The sequence below is a fragment of the Pleurodeles waltl genome, chromosome 6 (genome assembly GCF_031143425.1).
Source record: "Pleurodeles waltl isolate 20211129_DDA chromosome 6, aPleWal1.hap1.20221129, whole genome shotgun sequence".
NCBI classification, from domain to species: domain Eukaryota; kingdom Metazoa; phylum Chordata; class Amphibia; order Caudata; family Salamandridae; genus Pleurodeles; species Pleurodeles waltl.
This window is the reverse complement of record NC_090445.1, coordinates 683862523-683877583: the sequence shown is the minus strand read 5'-3', so window position 1 is coordinate 683877583 and position 15061 is coordinate 683862523. Positions and strand designations below refer to the sequence as shown.

Here is a 15061-nt window from a genome sequence, read left to right as displayed (position 1 = left end):
AACCCTTTGCATGGGCTCCCTATGGGTGGCAGAATACCTACTGCGGCCCATAGGGATCCCCTGGAACCCTAATGCCCTGGGTACCTAGGTACCATATACTAGTGTCTTACATGGGGGCACCAGTATGCCAATTGTGGGGATAAAAGGTTACCAGCAACCACATTTAGAGGAGAGAGTACAGTCACTGGGGTCCTGGTTAGCAGGATCCCAGTAAACACAGCCAGAAAGTGGGGGTAACCAAGCAAGAAAGAGGCTGCTTTCATACAATTAAGTACCAGCTGTTTATTCACTTAAACTTCAATAGTATAACACAGAAAGGTAATGTTAGCCGCCTTCAAAACAGCAGGTCTACAACAGCCAAAAGTGTATCGTTTAGAAACCAATAAAATAGCAAAGGAAAGAAAATGGAAAAAAACTGTTTTCATAAATATCTTGCTGTTTCAAACATTTTTCTCATATTGAAATAATCCTGAGCCATGTATATTTGCTCACCTGAAATATTATTAATGTGTCCTTTCCTTCTACATTCTTGGACGTCCAGGGGATAAATCTCTCCCTCTTCATTAATGCCAATTGAGCTAATCAGTGGAGAATCTTCAGCTCCTGTCATGAAAACACAGGGTGTTAATTTTCCCACTAAGGAACAATCTCTCACAATGATGGCACCAAAACAGCCTTTTCGATCTAATGTAATGGAGACTTTTGTAGAACACAAAACAGGTGGGGACTAGTTGGCATGAACCCCCATTCTTTTTCCCTCCCTGGCTTCTCTATCAAGCCCTTATCATCAGGTTTTGATGTAGCTCTGATTCTCTCTCAGACTGTTTCACGTCTTTTAATTTAGATGCCTCTTTCTTGTTTGTGGCTCTGAATGCTTGCACTTTCGCTCTTAAATACAGACATACTCTCTCTTTCTCCAACTTCTTCCCCTCTGTTTCTCATGCTTGAGCCTCTGAATTTACTCTTTTGCTATTTGTTGCTCCATTCTACATTTACCCTTTCTTCCTCATTCCCTTTAACTCTCCTTCATCCTTGACTGGTTGATTTTCTGTTCGAAAGCACAGGACCAGCTCCATACATTCATGGACAAAAATTATTTCTAAAAACAGGTCACCCATTATACCAAAGCCTCTTGAATGCTGCACTAGCAAAATAATGCAGGCTTCATCGTCTAAAATGTGGAGGCATTGTGTAGTATGTGAAAGATTACAATCTCAATATTTGAACGAAGGCAAAGCCTAATTATCACTCTCATAGAACTGTTGTGCTCTATGTGTTTTGAGTTCTTATATTATGCTTTTACATTGCTCAAAAACAACTACTTGAAATGGGACTACGGTTGCTTAGTTGTTACATTCTAGTGATTATTTTTACATACTGTAGGACTTGTCCACAGCATGAGAGAAGGTACTTGGGCTGGGTGAGGTGGTAATAATGGTGATTTAAACTAGGCTGAATTAATCAAACTATGATTTGTAAAGATTGTAGCAGTAGTGATAGACGCAGTGTTAGGGTTCCCTAAATGTGCAAATCCTGGATAAATTGAGGATTTTCAGCTGCATAACCATAACACATGTGTTGGATGGATAGTGGACTTTTTTGGCTAGAGGCATATTTATTCTTGAGCTTATTTTCTCAGTTTTGCCAGCGAAAGATATCTAATCAAGTCTGTGTTGATGGAGTTGTTTAATCAACTGGCGGCATAAAAGAACATTGACTTGAGACATTTGGATTTTGCTAAGAGAATTATAATTTCTGTATTTATGGTTTTAAGTTTGTCGGCTATCAGTTATGTGCTAGAGTTGGAAAGGGATCAGATTTTTTTTACTATTTTGTGTGTAGTATATATCTGAGAGAATTAGATTGTTTTTAGCAGATGCTGTTTCAAGCCTATAATCTCCTCAACCTAACTGTAATGCTCTTGACCCATAAACTGGTTTCGAATTATGTAATCCTAAACAAATATTTGATTTTACTGAGCAGCCATTTTCTTCATTATCATATATGATAACACCTTTAAATATGTTAGTGGAGCATGTCTGCTGTACAAAACAATAGTTGTTTAATAGATTTTGGGCCTAATTTAGAACTCGGGGAAAAGTTACTCTGGCACAAAGGTGACAGATATTCCGCCTGCCTAGATCTAAATCCCACTCTATCCTGTAGGATTTACATTTCAGCAGGAGGGATATCCGTCACCGTTGTGACAGAGTAACCCGTCGGTCCTAAATATTTGCTCCATATATAATACAAATCTAGCTGCATATAAGATACACATGATCCCTGACTTTCATCTTAGTTAGGGCCACTGCAACTATGTGATTGTGTGGCCGCTGCGATTTTTGCAGAACTATAGATTTGCTGTATTTGCCACAAAATCCATCATCTGCTGTATAATCTGCAGATTATGATAAACAAAATGTTGTTTCTAATTCAGACAGTTCAAAAGTTACTAAATAAGCAATGAGATGTTGCTGAGCACTGAAAGGCCCTTTGCAAAGCTGGACTGGTCACCTTTCTGTTGCATGTTACTATATTTGGGTGTTAAATTGGTACTGAGGTGCACCCAGTGCCCAGAGAGAGTTACCAAGTTTAAAAATGTCAAAATAACGAAGTAATATTATTGCAAAATGTCCACATTATGCTGCATAATTTGCCTTTCCTTGCCGTATAATTTACTCAACCCTGCCACATAATTAGGACCTCTCCTGCTGCATAACTCCAGTGGTCCTGCTCTTAGTTCATTAACAGCATTGTCATTGGGGCAGTGCAAAAATGTTTCTCTAATCATGGTTCAAAACTAGCACTTTAATGAATATGTAACTAAAGCATGCGGTGGTAGCATACTGTCATTTCCAATCAGCACATTTTACATTGAAATAGCGCCAAACTTTCCAAATGACATGCGGTTTTACTGATAAAACCATGTAGTGTACAAACAGGAAATCGAGTTTCTGCAAATATTTGTCATTTGGACATCACCAAGTAAAGTGTTCTGATTTGTTTTCCTTTTATTTAAATCTTTGTTTGCATCACACTTCTAAATTACAAAAAAGTGCATTTGTAATTTCTGATATGTTTTGAAATATTTGTTCTATTTATTTAGAAGCTTTTAAATGTTGTGTAATAGAAAACAACTGACATCCTACGGCCCCTTGTTTCACAATGAGACAGCTCACTTTACAAAATCATCTAACTGTAGTAAGAGAAAAAAAATAAACACAATTTTTCAGGATAAAATACGCAGCACTTAGTAAAAAGACAGACTGACATTTGACCTCAGTCCTTGAACAGACAGCAAATGTGTCACGATAAAACAAGATGTAAAGGCATTTTTATTGCTCATTCATTTTCTGAATGAACAGAGCACCTGTTCCTTTCCAGCTAAAGTTCACTCACTAGAACGGGCTAGTAGGTCCTAAAAAATAGCTCGACCTGATAAAATCTCACTCACCATAGCGAGAGGGCGAGTACATTTATCAAGGCCCGCAAGTTTTGGAGGGTAAAATGAGACATAAGAGTCGGATTAGCTACTTACCAAAATCTACTTGGTTTGGCTTTATCACATCTATTTTCCACTGATGAATTTTGGCAGGTTTGATTTAGAGAAATTTGTAAGGGTAAAAAAACACAAAGTGTGACCATTAGTTTACAGCTCCTTTTTGTGCAGGGATTAGAGTTTATCTCCATACGCCGAATAAGGGCCTATAGGCTAGATGTACGTACCTTTTTTCTTGTCGCAAACGGCCCGATTTGCAGAATTAGGCCGTGTGAGAAAAGAAAAAAAGATTTTGGTATGTACAGATCCTATTTTGCGATTCGGTAATCTATTTACCAAATCACAGAATAGGTTTGCGAGTCGCAATTAACAAGGGGAGTTCCCTTCCTAATTGTGAGTTGCATGCGATGTAGGATTGTTTTGTGACCGTGAATGCAGTCACAAAACAATCGCAGTTAGCACCAATTTCAAATTGGTGCTAACCCATTCGAAACCGGGAATGGGTCCCCATCAGACCCCTTCCCCTATGTGAATGATAGTGAAAATATTTTTAAGGAGCAAGCCGGGGTCCCACGGACCACTGCCTGCTCTGAAAAAATGAAAAGAAAACTTTTCGTTTTTGTTTTTGAAATGCATCCAGTTTTCCCTTAACCCCTTCGCTGCCAGGCCTTTTCCCCCTCCTGTGCCGGGCCTTTTTTTGCCTATTTGGGGCAGTTCGCGCTTAGGCCCTCATAACTTTTTGTCCACATAAGCTAACCAAGCCAAATTTGCGTCCTTTTTTTCCAACATCCTAGGGATTCTAGAGGTACCCAGACTTTGTGGGTTCCCCTGAAGGAGGCCAAGAAATTGGCCAAAATACAGTGAAAATTTCGTTTTTTTCAAAAAAATTGGAAAAAGTGGCTGCAGAAGAAGGCTTGTGGTTTTTCCCCTGAAAATGGCATCAACAAAGGGTTTGCAGTGCTAAACTCAGCAGCTTCCCAGCTTTCAGGAACAGGCAGACTTGAATCAGAAAACCCAATTTTTCAACACAATTTTGGCATTTTACTGGGGCATACCCCATTTGTGCAATTTTTTGTGCTTTCAACCTCCTTCCAGTCAGTGACAGGAATGGTCATGAAACCAATGCTGGATCCCAGAAACCTAAACATTTCTGAAAAGTAGACAAAATTCTGAATTCAGCAAGGGGTCATTTGTGTAGATCCTACAAGGGTTTCCTACAGAAAATAACAGCTGAAAAAGAAAAATATTGAAATTGAGGTGAAAAAAACATCAATTTTTCTCTACGTTTTACTCTGTAACTTTTCCCTGCAATGTCAGATTATCGAAAGCAATATACCGTTACGTCTGCTGGACTCCTCTGGTTGCGGGGATATATAGGGTTTGTAGGTTCATCAAGAACCCGAGGAACCCAGAGCCAATAAATGAGCTGCACCCTGCAGTGCGTTTTCATTCTATACCGGGTATACAGCAATTCATTTGCTGAAATATAAGGAGTAAAAAATTGCTATCAAGAAAACCTTTGCATTTCCAAAAAGGGCACAAGATAAGGTGTTGAGGAGCAGTGGTTATTTGCACATCTCTGAATTCCGGGGTGACCATAGTAGCACGTGAATTACAGGGAATTTCTCAAATAGATGTCTTTTTTACACACACTCCTATATTTGGAAGGAAAAAATGTAGAGAAAGACAAGGGGCAATAGTACTTGTTTTGCTAATCTATGTTCCCCCAAGTCTCCCGATAAAAATGGTACCTCACTTGTGTGGGTAGGCCTAGCACCCGCGACAGGATATGCCCCAAAACACAACGTGGACACATCACAGAAAACAGAGCTGTTTTTAGCAAAGTGACTACCTGTAGATTTTGGCCTCTAGCTCAGCCGCCACCTAGGGAAACCTACCAAACCTGTACATTTCTGAAAACTAGAGACCTAGGGGAATCCAAGGAGGGGTGACTTGTGTGGCTCGGACCAGGTTCTGTTACCCAGAATCCTTTGCAAACCTCAAAATTTGGCTAAAAAAACACATGTTCCTCACATTTCTGTGGCAGAAAGTTATGGAATCTGAGAGGAGCCACAAATTTCCTTCCACCCAGCGTTCCCCCACGTCTCCTGATAAAAATGATACCTCACTTGTGTGGGTAGGCCTAGCACCCGCGACAGGATATGCCCCAAAACACAACGTGGACATATCACAGAAAACAGAGCTGTTTTTAGCAAAGTGACTACCTGTAGATTTTGGCCTCTGGCTCAGCCGCCACCTAGGGAAACCTACCAAACCTGTGCATTTCTGAAAACTAGAGACCTAGGGGAATCCAAGGAGGGGTGACTTGTGTGGCTCGGACCAGGTTCTGTTACCCAGAATCCTTTGCAAACCTCAAAATTTGGCTAAAAAAACACATTTTCCTCACATTTCTGTGGCAGAAAGTTCTGGAATCTGAGAGGAGCCACAAATTTCCTTCCACCCAGCGTTCCCCCACGTCTCCCGATAAAAATGATACCTCACTTGTGTGGGTAGGCCTAGCACCCGCGACAGGATATGCCCCAAAACACAACGTGGACATATCACAGAAAACAGAGCTGTTTTTAGCAAAGTGACTACCTGTAGATTTTGGCCTCTAGCTCAGCCGCCACCTAGGGAAACCTACCAAACCTGTGCATTTCTGAAAACTAGAGACCTAGGGGAATCCAAGGAGGGGTGACTTGCGGGGCTCGGACCAGGTTCTGTTACCCAGAATCCTTTGCAAACCTCAAAATTTGGCTAAAAAAACACATGTTCCTCACATTTCTGTGGCAGAAAGTTCTGGAATCTGAGAGGAGCCACAAATTTCCTTCCACCCAGCGTTCCCCCACGTCTCCCGATAAAAATGATACCTCACTTGTGTGGGTAGGCCTAGCGCCCGCGACAGGATATGCCCCAAAACACAACGTGGACATATCACAGAAAACAGAGCTGTTTTTAGCAAAGTGACTACCTGTAGATTTTGGCCTCTAGCTCAGCCGCCACCTAGGGAAACCTACCAAACCTGTGCATTTCTGAAAACTAGAGACCTAGGGGAATCCAAGGAGGGGTGACTTGCGGGGCTCGGACCAGGTTCTGTTACCCAGAATCCTTTGCAAATCTCAAAATTTGGCTAAAAAAAACACATGTTCCTCACATTTCTGTGGCAGAAAGTTCTGGAATCTGAGAGGAGCCACAAATTTCCTTCACCCAGCGTTCCCCCACGTCTCCCGATAAAAATGATACCTCACTTGTGTGGGTAGGCCTAGCGCCCGCGACAGGATATGCCCCAAAACACAACGTGGACATATCACAGAAAACAGCTGTTTTTAGCAAAGTGACTACCTGTAGATTTTGGCCTCTAGCTCAGCCGCCACCTAGGGAAACCTACCAAACCTGTGCATTTCTGAAAACTAGAGACCTAGGGGAATCTAAGGAGGGGTGACTTGCGGGGCTCGGACCAGATTCTGTTACCCAGAATCCTTTGCAAACCTCAAAATTTGGCTAAAAAAACACATGTTCCTCACATTTCTGTGGCAGAAAGTTCTGGAATCTGAGAGGAGCCACAAATTTCCTTCCACCCAGCGTTCCCCCACGTCTCCCGATAAAAATGATACCTCACTTGTGTGGGTAGGCCTAGCGCCCGCGACAGGATATGCCCCAAAACACAACGTGGACATATCACAGAAAACAGAGCTGTTTTTAGCAAAGTGACTACCTGTAGATTTTGGCCTCTAGCTCAGCCGCCAACTAGGGAAACCTACCAAACCTGTGCATTTCTGAAAACTAGAGACCTAGGGGAATCCAAGGAGGGGTGACTTGCGGGGCTCGGACCAGGTTCTGTTACCCAGAATCCTTTGCAAATCTCAAAATTTGGCTAAAAAAACACATGTTCCTCACATTTCTGTGGCAGAAAGTTCTGGAATCTGAGAGGAGCCACAAATTTCCTTCCACCCAGCGTTCCCCCACGTCTCCCGATAAAAATGATACCTCACTTGTGTGGGTAGGCCTAGCGCCCGCGACAGGATATGCCCCAAAACACAACGTGGACATATCACAGAAAACAGAGCTGTTTTTAGCAAAGTGACTACCTGTAGATTTTGGCCTCTAGCTCAGCCGGCACCTAGGGAAACCTACCAAACCTGTGCATTTCTGAAAACTAGAGACCTAGGGGAATCCAAGGAGGGGTGACTTGTGTGGCTCGGACCAGGTTCTGTTACCCAGAATCCTTTGCAAACCTCAAAATTTGGCTAAAAAAACACATGTTCCTCACATTTCTGTGGCAGAAAGTTCTGGAATCTGAGAGGAGCCACAAATTTCCTTCCACCCAGCGTTCCCCCACGTCTCCCGATAAAAATGATACCTCACTTGTGTGGGTAGGCCTAGCGCCCGCGACAGGATATGCCCCAAAACACAACGTGGACACATCACAGAAAACAGAGCTGTTTTTAGCAAAGTGACTACCTGGAGATTTTGGCCTCTAGCTCAGCCGCCACCTAGGGAAACCTACCAAACCTGTACATTTCTGAAAACTAGAGACCTAGGGGAATCCAAGGAGGGGTGACTTGTGTGGCTCGGACCAGGTTCTGTTACCCAGAATCCTTTGCAAACCTCACAATTTGGCTAAAAAAACACATGTCCCTCACATTTCTGTGGCAGAAAGTTCTGGAATCTGAGAGGAGCTACAAATTTCCTTCCACCCAGCGTTCCCCCAAGTCTCCCGATATAAATGATACCTCACTTGCGTGGGTAGGCCTAGCGCCGGCGACAGGAAACACCCCAAAGCGCAACGTGGACACATCCTAAATTTTGGAAAAAAACAGAGGTGTTTTTTGCGAAGTGCCTACCTGTAGATTTTGGCCTCTAGCTCAGCCGGCACCTAGGGAAACCTACCAAACCTGTGCATTTCTGAAAACTAGAGACCTAGGGGAATCCAAGGAGGGGTGACTTGCGGGGCTCGGACCAGGTTCTGTTACCCAGAATCCTTTGCAAACCTCAAAATTTGGCTAAAAATACACATGTTACTCACATTTCTGTGGCAGAAAGTTCTGGAATCTGAGAGGAGCCACAAATTTCCTTCTACCCAGCGTTCCCCCAAGTCTCCCGATAAAAATGATACCTCACTTGCGTGGGTAGGCCTAGCGCCGGCGACAGGAAACACCCCAAAGCGCAACGTGGACACATCCTAAATTTTGGAAAAAAACAGAGGTGTTTTTTGCGAAGTGCCTACCTGTAGATTTTGGCCTCTAGCTCAGCCGGCACCTAGGGAAACCTACCAAACCTGTGCATTTCTGAAAACTAGAGACCTAGGGGAATCCAAGGAGGGGTGACTTGCGGGGCTCGGACCAGGTTCTGTTACCCAGAATCCTTTGCAAACCTCAAAATTTGGCTAAAAAAACACATGTTCCTCACATTTCTGTGGCAGAAAGTTCTGGAATCTTAGAGGAGCTACAAATTTCCTTCCACCCAGCGTTCCCCCAAGTCTCCCGATAAAAATGATACCTCACTTGCGTGGGTAGGCCTAGCGCCGGCGACAGGAAACACCCCAAAGCGCAACGTGGACACATCCTAAATTTTGGAAAAAAACAGAGGTGTTTTTTGCGAAGTGCCTACCTGTAGATTTTGGCCTCTAGCTCAGCCGGCACCTAGGGAAACCTACCAAACCTGTGCATTTCTGAAAACTAGAGACCTAGGGGAATCCAAGGAGGGGTGACTTGCGGGGCTCGGACCAGGTTCTGTTACCCAGAATCCTTTGCAAACCTCAAAATTTGGCTAAAAATACACATGTTACTCACATTTCTGTGGCAGAAAGTTCTGGAATCTGAGAGGAGCCACAAATTTCCTTCTACCCAGCGTTCCCCCAAGTCTCCCGATAAAAATGATACCTCACTTGTGTGGGTAGGACTAGCGCCCACGAAAGGAAAGGGCCCAAAACACAACGTGGACACATCACATTTTTTTATAAAAAGCAGTGCCTACCTGTGGATTTTGGCCTGTAGCTCAGCCGACACCTGAGGAAACCTAGGAAACCAGTGCATTTTTGAAAACTAGAAACCCAGGGGAATCCAAGATGGGGTGACTTGCGGGGCTCTGACCAGGTTATGTTACCCAGAATCCTTTGCAAACATCAAAATTTGGCCCAAAAAACACTTTTTCCTCTCATTTCGGTGACAGAAAGTTCTGGAATCTGAGAGGAGCCACAAATTTCCTTCCACCCAGCGTTCCCCTAAGTCTCTCGATAAAAATGGTACATCACTTCTGTGGGTAGGCCTAGCGCCCACAAAAGGAAATGGCCCAAAACACAACGTGGACACAACATATTTTTTCACAGAAAACAGAGGTGTTTTTTGCAAGGTGCCTACCTGTGGTGTTTGGCCTGTAGCTCAGCCGGCCCCAGGGGGGGGGGGGCAGAAATGCCCTAAAATAAATTTGCCCCCCCAACCCCCACCCTCCCCCGCCGGGAGCGACCCTTGCCTACGGGGTCGCTCCCCCTGCGTGACATTGGCACCAAAAAACAAATCCCCAGTGCCTAGTGGTTTCTGCCCCCTTGGGGGCAGGTTGACCTAAACTCAGCCAATCTGCCCCCAAGGGGGGCAGAAATGGCCTAAATACAATTTGTCCCCCAGGGGAGCGACTTTTGCCTGATGGGTCGCTCCCCATCTCTAAAAAAAAAAAACAAAGAAAAAAAAAAGAAAAAAAAGAAAAATTCCCCTGGCGCCTAGAGGTTTCTGACCCCCCCCCCCCCGGGGCAGATCGGCCTAATAATAGGCCGATCTGCACCCCTGGGGGGGCAGAAATGGCCAAAAATAAATTTGCCCCCCCAACCCCCCCCCCCCCCCCCCGGGAGCGACCCTTGCCTACGGGGTCGCTCCCCCTGCGTGACATTGGCGCCAAAAAACAAATCCCCGGTGCCTAGTGGTTTCTGCCCCCTTGGGGGCAGATTGACCTAAAATTGGCCAATCTGCCCCCAGGGGGGCAGAAATGGTCTAAATACAATTTGCCCCCCCAGGGGAGCGACCCTTGCCTGATGGGTCGCTCCCCATCTCTAAAAAAAGAAACAACAAAAAAAAACACACAAAAAAAAAATTGCCCTGGCGCCTAGAGTGTTCTGCCCCCCCCCCCCCCCGGGGGGCAGTTCGGCCTAATAATAGGCCGATCTGTCCCCCGGGGGGGCAGAAATGGCCTAAAATAAATTTGCCCCCCCAACCCCCACCCCCCCCCCGGGAGCGACCCTTGCCTACGGGGTCGCTCCCCCTGCGTGACATTGGTGCCAAAAAACAAATCCCCGGTGCCTAGTGGTTTCTGCCCCCTTGGGGGCAGATTGACCTAAAATTGGCCAATCTGCCCCCAGGGGGGCAGAAATGGTCTAAATACAATTTGCCCCCCCAGGGGAGCGACCCTTGCCTGATGGGTCGCTCCCCATCTCTAAGAAAAGAAACAACAAAAAAAAAAAACACAAAAAAAAATTGCCCTGGCGCCTAGAGTGTTCTGCCCCCCCCCGCCCCCCGGGGGCAGTTCGGCCTAATAATAGGCCGATCTGTCCCCCGGGGGGGCAGAAATGGCCTAAAATAAATTTGCCCCCCCAACCCCCACCCCCCCCCCGGGAGCGACCCTTGCCTACGGGGTCGCTCCCCCTGCGTGACATTGGTGCCAAAAAACAAATCCCCGGTGCCTAGTGGTTTCTGCCCCCTTGGGGGCAGATTGACCTAAAATTGGCCAATCTGCCCCCAGGGGGGCAGAAATGGTCTAAATACAATTTGCCCCCCAGGGGAGCGACCCTTGCCTGATGGGTCGCTCCCCATCTCTAAAAAAAAAAAAAAGAACAAAAAAAAAATACACAAAAATAAAATTGGCCCTGGCGCCTAGAGGTTTCTTCCCCCCCTGGGGGCAGATCGGCCTAATAATAGGCCGATCTGCCCCCAGGGGGGGCAGAAAAGGCCTTCCCAAAAGATTGCCCCCCCTGGGAGCGACCCTTGCCAAAGGGGTCGCTTTGTTGCGTGACATTCGCGCGCAAAAACAAACTCCCTGGTGTCTAATGGTTTCTGCCCCCCTTGGGGGCAGATTGGCCTTATCAAAATAGGCCAATCTGCCCCCAAGGGGGGCAGAAATGGCTTAAATATATATTGACCCGTAGGGGAGCGACCCTTGCCTAAGGGATCGCTCCCCACCTAAAAAAAAAGAATTCATCACAAAAAAAAAAAAAAAAAAAAAAGGTCCCTGGTGCCTAGAGGTTTCTGCCCCCCCTGGGGGCAGATCGGCATAATAATAGGCCAATCTGCCCCCAGGGGGGGCAGAAAAGGCCTTCCTAAAAAAATGCCCCCCTGGGAGCGACCCTTGCCCAAGGGGTCGCTCCCTTTTGCCAATTTCAAGAAAAGAAAAAAAAATCCCTGGTGTCTAGTGGGGTTTCAAAAGCCGGATTGCAAGCAATCCGGCTTTTGAAACCTGTGAGAGACTTCAAAGGGAAGGAAATACATTTCCTTCCCTTTGAAGCCTCTCGGGGCCTCCCCCATGGGATTGAAAAAGAAATGCAAAAGCATTTCTTTTTCAATCGCGCTGGAAGCTCTGCTTCCAGCGCGATGGGGGAGACCCTGTGACTAATCAGCGCGCGCTCGCGCGCTGACGTCACGGGGGGGTTGGGGGGGTCGGGGGTGGGAGGGGAAGGGCTTCCCCTTCCATCCCTGACTTGGGGGGGTGGGGGGGAACCCCTCAGAGGGAGCGAGAGCGCTCCCTCTGGGCTCTGTGCACAGGACGTAATGGTTACGTCCTGGGCACAGCAGCACTGTGCCTCAGGACGTAACCATTACGTCCTGGGCACAGAAGGGGTTAAGGAAAACGGGCTGCATTTAAAGAAACAAATTGCTTTATTTAAAAGCAGTCACAGACATGGTGGTCTGCTATCCCCAGCAGGCCACCATCCCTGTGAGTGTAGCCATTCCCGTTGGGGTCACAAATTGCGACCTACCTCATGAATATGAATGAGGTAGGTGTTTTACGATCCCATTGGAATTCGCAAACAATCTCATTTACACTGTTGTACCTCAGGTTTTGCGACTCACAAATTGAGAGTTGCTAAGACTCGCAATTTGCGAGTCGCAAAACCTAATATTCGTACATGGGGCCCTGGGTCTCATAAGTACTGCATGTGGATGAATGCATAGATGTCTTACGTTAACCTGCAGATTACAAGTGGACTGGAGCACTCCCATTTCACATGTGCTTTATATTTCTTTTCACATGTTGCCTTTTCTCTTTTCAGTATTGTTATAACTAACTTTATTTACTTTATAAGTAGTTGATATTTTTGCTTCCAAAAATCAATATTTTGAAAAATCTAAAATGTCATTTAAAAAAGGTGGTCTACTTGGTGGCATAACTTCAAACAGAGATCAGACAATGGTTAGGTAAGGAGCTTCTAATCACCGTCTAATATCAATAAAATAGCAGTGCATGAACAGTTGTAAAATTAACTTGGTGCAGTGCTTTTTGCAATCATTTGACTCTGGAATGTTTGTAACTTACCTGAGTTGGTACAGATGTTGCTTTCTACTGTTTCTGTGTCGTGAATATTGCTCAACCGCGCCATTACTTCAATACTGTGAAATGGATATCCTATTTTGGAAAGTAAAACGAGTTATACTTCACATTGTATTTAGCCGTGAAAAACGGAAACTCTAATATCCAAAATGCATTTACATTGCTGATGTGCACAGACTACACTTTAATTTTGGCAGCACTCATGTAATAAATTCACATAACAGTGTTTCAGTCACACTAATCGCACTTCGACACACAAAACAAACTACGTTTCATTCATCACTAAGGGCTTAGGTAGCTATAGTGCAAGCTATATCCCAGTTCCCTGCAGAGAAGTTAAGGGCCACTCAAATGCATGTGTTTAGAAAAATACCTTCTTTCTTGGCATGATTACCCCCATTTTCTTCCTGATGTCAGTGTGTCTGACTGTGTTCATGGGGATCCTGCTAACCAGTACCCCAGTGATTATGCTCTCTCTCCCAAAAGTCTGTATTTCACCCACAACTGACATACTTGTGCCCCCTTATAAGTCCCTAGTATCTAGGTACCCAGGGCACTGGGGTTCCAGGGGATCCCTATGGGCTGCAGCATATATTTTGCCATCCATAGGGAGCCCATGCAAAGGCTTCTGCAGGACTGCCATTGCAGCCTGCGTGAAAAGGTGCGAGCACCCTTTCACTGCCATTTTCACTGCACCAGGTCACTTATAAGTCACCCCTATAGCAGGCCTTCCAGCCCTGAGGGCAGAGTTCAAAGTACCTGTGTATGAGGGCACCCCTGCACTAGCAGAGGTGCTCCCACTAACTCCAGGCCCATTTTCCCAGACTTCTTGAGTGCGGGGACGCGATTTTACGCATGTACTGGACATAGGTCACTACCTATGTCCAGCTACATAATGGTAACTCCAAACATAGGCATGTTTGGTATCAAACATGTTCGAATCATACCCCAAGGCTTTTGCAAGCAATGGCTGTATGATTCCATGCACTCTGGGGACTCCTTAGAGGACTCCCAGTATTGCCATTTCAGCCTTCTGAGGTTTTCCAGGTAGCCCCAGCTGCTGCCACCTCACAAACAGGTTCCTGCCCTCCTGTTGCCTGAAAAGCTCAAGCCCATGAAGGCAGAACAAAGGATTTCCTTTCGGAGGGGAGTAACACCCTCTCCGTTTGGAAATAGGTGTTACAGGCTGGGGAGGGGTATCCTCCCCAAGCCACTGGAAATGCTTTGAGGGCACTTTTGGTGCCCTCCTTGCCTAAACCAATCTACACCGGTTAAGGGACCCCCAGTCCCTGCTCTGGTGGCGAAAATGGACAAAGGAAAGGGGAGTGACCACTCCCCTGTCCATCACCACTCCAGGGGTGGTGCTCAGAGCTCCTCCAGAGGGTTCCTGGGTTTTGCCATCTTGGATTCAAGATTGGCAGGGAACTCTGGGAGCATCTGAGTGGCCAGTGCCAGCAGGTGACGTCAGAGCCCTCCCCTGATGAATGCTTACCTGGTTAGGTGACCAATCCCTCTTTCAGGGCTATTTAGGGTGTCTCCTTTGGGTGGTTCCTCAGATTCGGGTTGCAAGACTCCAGCAGGAATCCTCTGCATCTTTCACTTTGACTTCTCACTGAAGAAACTGCATCTGGACCCTCCAGGAAGCTACAAGCTGCAACAAACAAGCAAGACGCCTCCTGCAACATTGTATCTCTGGCTCCTGCCAGCAATTGCAACTGTTTCCCAGTTGTGAATCCTCTGAAGACAGCCCGTCTTCAGCCTGCTTCAGAAGGAAGAAGGAATCTCGCTTGGGGTGAAGGAGTCACTCCTCTTCTGCTGCAGGTACCAACTGCGGCGACGACCAGCTGCGTGGATCCCCTCTCCTGCTTAGCTGCGTGGATCCTACATTATGGGTGGTGGACTGAAGTGGTCCCGATGGTCCTCTCTTCCAGCTGTCCCACTTTAGTGGAGGTAAGACCTTGCCTCCCCATGCAAGCAGTACCCCCATGCACTGCTTCTTTTGCAGCTGCCAAGGCTTGTTGGCATCCTTCC

At 46.0% G+C, this 15061-nt stretch overlaps 1 protein-coding gene across 1 annotated transcript in view; it reads right to left on the bottom strand.

Annotated features, from left to right (window-relative positions):
- Nucleotides 1–15061, bottom strand: part of LOC138300155 (zinc finger protein 25-like) — a 110191-nt gene that overhangs the window by 12065 nt on the left and 83065 nt on the right. The window contains exons 6-7 of the mRNA XM_069239113.1: nt 13016–13105; nt 493–603 (exon numbers count right to left, since the gene is read on the bottom strand). Of these exons, the coding sequence (XP_069095214.1) occupies nt 493–603; nt 13016–13105 (201 nt within the window). The remainder of the gene's footprint in view (nt 1–492; nt 604–13015; nt 13106–15061) is intronic.